General features: G+C 44.4%; 1 protein-coding gene across 1 annotated transcript in view; it reads left to right on the top strand.

Moving 5' to 3' along the window:
• Positions 1-1279: 1279 nt before the first annotated feature.
• The window catches only part of BRAT1 (BRCA1 associated ATM activator 1), a 13364-nt gene continuing 10251 nt past the window's right edge, over positions 1280-4392 (top strand). The window contains exons 1-2 of the mRNA XM_019542025.1: positions 1280-1781; positions 2562-2716. Of these exons, the coding sequence (XP_019397570.1) occupies positions 1655-1781; positions 2562-2716 (282 nt within the window). The 5' untranslated portion in view covers positions 1280-1654. The remainder of the gene's footprint in view (positions 1782-2561; positions 2717-4392) is intronic.

The following is a 4392-nucleotide window of genomic DNA, read 5'->3' as shown; positions in this document are numbered from 1 at the left end:
GCAATTAAGTATTTTTCAATTAAGGTATGTACATTGTTTTTTTAGACATAATGGTATTGCACACTTAATAGACTACAGTATAGTGTAAACATAACTTTTATATGCACTGGGAAACCAAAAAATTCGTGTGACTCACTTTATTGCGATATTCGCTTTATTGCAGTAGTCTGGAACCGAACCCGCAGTATCTCTGAGGTATGCCTGTATATATAACTATACACACACACATATTTAAAAAACAAACCTGGACTGCGTTAAGTATGGTTGAAATAGAGACTGTGGATTCTACGTGGGTGATTTGGTGACCCCTGGGTTCCTATGGGTTTAACATTTTGTTTGCTTGTCTCTCCCAGCACTGACCCCCTCTCCTCTCCTCTCCTCTCCTGCTCTCTCCCCTGGTCTTTTGTACTCTAATTTCTCTTCTATACTCTGCTTTCTGCAGCCCTTTCAGGGCATCTGATGAAGTAACCTACAGCTCACGAAAACACGCGCTATCCATATATACACATATATGTGTGCATAATAAAAGGTATCTTCCATGTGTCAGGTATCCAGGTTATAGTCATACTGGTCTAGAGGAAAAGGCAATCCAGGCTCTTGATGATGATCTCTTCTATTCAACCAGCAAGATTTCTGTAAATTAAAGACTTTTTTTGCAAAAATCTTGTTGACCTAATAAAAGATATCATCTCTACTACAAGTCCTGATTGCCTTTTTTAATAAAAGGTATCACATCTACCCAAAGAAGTGCAAAGAAGTGCGTGTGTGTGCATGTCTCATGGACCTGGAGGGACAGATTTCCAGCTCCCTCTATGCAAAAATGACGTTTATTTCCTACACACAGGGACTTTTTACCATTTTTAACTTCCCCTGAACTTAATGAAGGGCATGTAAGCCTGAACGCTTGCAGAAAAAGATAAATATTGTTGGTTTGCAATTTCTCAGCAGGTCTAATAAAAGGTATTATCTCCGAACCACAAGTTCTGCATTGCTTAAAAAAAATCCCATCTACCCAAAAAAGGCAGAGGTGATAAATATAAATTAGAAATAAAAAAAATCCCATCTACACACAGACGCACACACACATATATATATATATCTTGTGCTCTGTGTGGGGGGAGCAGAAGGCGGAGCAGCAGAGCAGGCCGGGAGCCGCAGACGGGGCAGCAGCCCGGCCGGGGGGAGGGGACAAATACCGCGCTCCGCTCCGCCGCGGCTAGTTCCGCGACGCGTTACGACAGTTTTACGGCAGTGAGCGGAAGGCGCGCTTTGCGGCCGTAGGGCGGAAGTCGGGGGGCTGCGGCGCCGGGCGTCTCCGTGGTGACAAGCTGGCGCGGGCTGCTCCTTGGGGCCGGGCCGCCGTCACCTTTATCGCGCGCTTTGGGCCGGCTACCATCCCCGCTGGTCCCCGGGGCAAAGCAGGGTCCCAGCCACCAAGAAGTTCAAGGAGAAGAGGAGAGGGGGGGTCTCCCAGGATAACACAGGCGACCCTGGAACCAGCCCCACCACAAATGTAACACCTGCCAGGGGGCTTCAGGGGCTTTCGCAGCAGGGGCAGTTCCATCCTGTGCCTCCAGGACACGGCAGTAGAGAGAAACCCCACGTGGAGGGTTTGCATCTGTCCCTTGCTTTGTTTTGGCTGGGAGGCCACAGGATGGACAGGGAGTGCGCCCGGCTCCTGCCTCCTGTTTGTGCTGTTTTGGCCAACACCAGACAGCTCATCTCCGACGACACCTGTTTAGAGAAGTTGCTGGACTGGTTTAAGGTGCTGACGGAAGCAGGTAACGGGTTTGCCGTAGGTCTCTTACGACTGATGAACGACAAGGGGATCCTCGAGTGGGGAAAAAAACAACGTAGCTTTTTAGAAGTGACAATGCATAGGGCACAACGCCTGGCTGTACCTTATAGATTATAAATAGCACAGTTGCTTGCCCTTGGGTGATCACACCTTGCAAGTGGAGGGGTGCTTTCGTATGGGAATTAGTGCAAAAAAAAGCTTTACAGTAAATGTTTATTTCCTTCGTGTTATCTCCTTCTGATGGGCTGAGATCCTTGCTCTTCATAAGATGTCACTGAAAACCTGTGAAAGCATTCACGCTTTAAGGGTGCCCTACATGCGAGTGTGGAGGCTGCTCCGACATGCTGTAATTACAGTGCGTCAGCACAGACTTGATTAATCAATTAATGTAATTACCGCACTCCAGCCAGCCTCTGCGTTTCGTGTATCAGTGTCCACGTGCTTTAAAATGCCAGTGGGGGCACTTTATCTAAAGCTCATTCGACAAGTTTTAGCTAAAGCGCCCCCACCGCTATTTTGAAGCGTGAAGACACTGATACACAAAGCGCTCTGGGTGCTCCAATTAAAGCGCCCCCACATTTGAAGCACCCGTATAGTTGTCCTAATTTTTTTCTAAATATACAAGGTCTTGCTAATGGATAACTAAATGATTATGCTCTGGCTTTAAGGGAGCCTGCTGAAACTCTAGGACAGAATAAAAAGATCTCTTAGAAATGATAACCGAGTGTTGCTCTGTCTCCCATGGATAATATTTCTTCCACAGAATCCAGCCTGCTGCTCTTACAGGAGAATCCGTGCTTGACAGAGCTCATCACCTGTGTGCTAAAATTGGAAGACCCAAGTACCACCATTGTCTCCTTTATTCTGAGGTTAACAGGGATTTTTGCAGCCTCTGAAAGCTGCTTCCAGCACTTACAGGTAAGTCAAGGGACTAGTTTCAGATTGCAAATTAAATCTGCATACAGTGCTATCATAGCCAGCTGCTTTTTCTATGTAATGTCATTCAGAAGAAAAATCGTTCAAATATTGTTGGAGTGGGAGAGGGGGGACATAGGGGTGGAAAGCAGTAAAAGCAGCTGGTTGCATATACAGGACAGCTGTCGGATCCTTGGGAGAGGAAGTAATGACATGGAAAGCGCCATCCCCAAATTGGATTGTATAGTGGTGATGTGTGTGACTACCACACATGCTGTTTTCTTTCATTGACATAGGATAAGTACACTGTTCAGATTCTTATAGGAGTATTGTCTTCAGCGACTTTCAACTTTGCATCTCAGTTCTTCATATGTATGTCATTCCAAACAAACCAATATGTTTGCATGCAACAATGGGGAGGGGAATACTGGTGGGGTTTTGGTATAGACCAGCATGTTAGACCTAAGAACAGGATGAGTGTTTCTTAGCACCTACGTAGTGTATGTGGAAACAAAAAATGTTGTAGCTTCTTTAATTTGGGATACTTCCTGGAGGTCTCCTACAGTTGACAGGAAATCATCATTAGAGTTTAAAGTACTCTAACGTACTCAGGATGAGGTATCTATTTGGGACGTCTTTATGATGGGTAAAGATGAAACTAGTCACTGAACTGGAAGCAGGTAGCTGCATTGGTCCCAGTAATGATAGTCTGATTACATTCATTGTGAGAATACTTTCTCAATGGCTCCAGAAAAAGGCCAGCTACTGAGAGCTGTACAGAGTTTTACGCAAAATTGATTGTGGCGAGAAGGGAGGGATGAAAGGGTTGGGACAAAGGTGTGTGAAATTTGGCCGTTCTTGTTAGAAGTTAATAACAGCATGGTTAAGGACCTGTGATTCTTCACTTAAAGATAACTTTAGCTAGAAGCCTATCCTGTTTAAGTGATATAATGGAGGCAACAATTGGAAACAAAAGAAAGCATAAAACACAGAAAAATGGGGAATAGATAACTATCCATATCAGTTATCCATGCTTCATTCCTTCCAATGTATAATAAAAGCTGAAGACAGGGAAAAATCCATGGCTGGCAGGGCTACAGGCAATGTGAAAGAGATTAAGTACGTATATTAGGGACAGAATGATCCTTAGCAATGATACAGATCAGTTTCTAGGAATAGATGTTAAAATAGGTATTAATAATGCAAAAAAGGCAGACGTACAATAAATTTCTGTTCTGTATTTGGTGAGAAGGAGGATGTACTCATATCGCAGAAGAATGCCAAAGTCCTGTCTAGTCCACTAGTCACTAAGAAAATATTATGCAGCATCACTGGATTGAACATGCTGAAATGACTGGGGCTGGGTAACCTGTACAGAAGAGACCCAAAAAGAAGTTGACTGTGGGGATTTCTGGGTTAAGGATCATTTTCAATAAATCTTGGACTGGAAGACTAGAAGAGTGCTAGCATTGTGCTAATGTTTAGAGGTGCACTGATATATTGGTCCATATCAGATCAGCACCAATAAAAGAAAAATCGACTTTATCGGTAATTGGCTTTTTTTGGCTGGTGTAGCTGATAATGTCACTGATAAATGTTGCATTCATGTGTGCAGCCACAGCATGCATGGGGCCAGGAATGCAGCCTGGCAGCTTGGAGAGCAGTGTCCAGCTGGTAAG

The sequence above is a fragment of the Crocodylus porosus genome, unplaced genomic scaffold (assembly GCF_001723895.1).
Source record: "Crocodylus porosus isolate Cpor-Errol unplaced genomic scaffold, CroPor_comp1, whole genome shotgun sequence".
In the NCBI taxonomy this organism is placed as follows: Eukaryota; Metazoa; Chordata; order Crocodylia; family Crocodylidae; genus Crocodylus; species Crocodylus porosus.
Note: the sequence above shows the minus strand (reverse complement) of the source record. Positions and strands in the feature narration are given on the sequence as shown.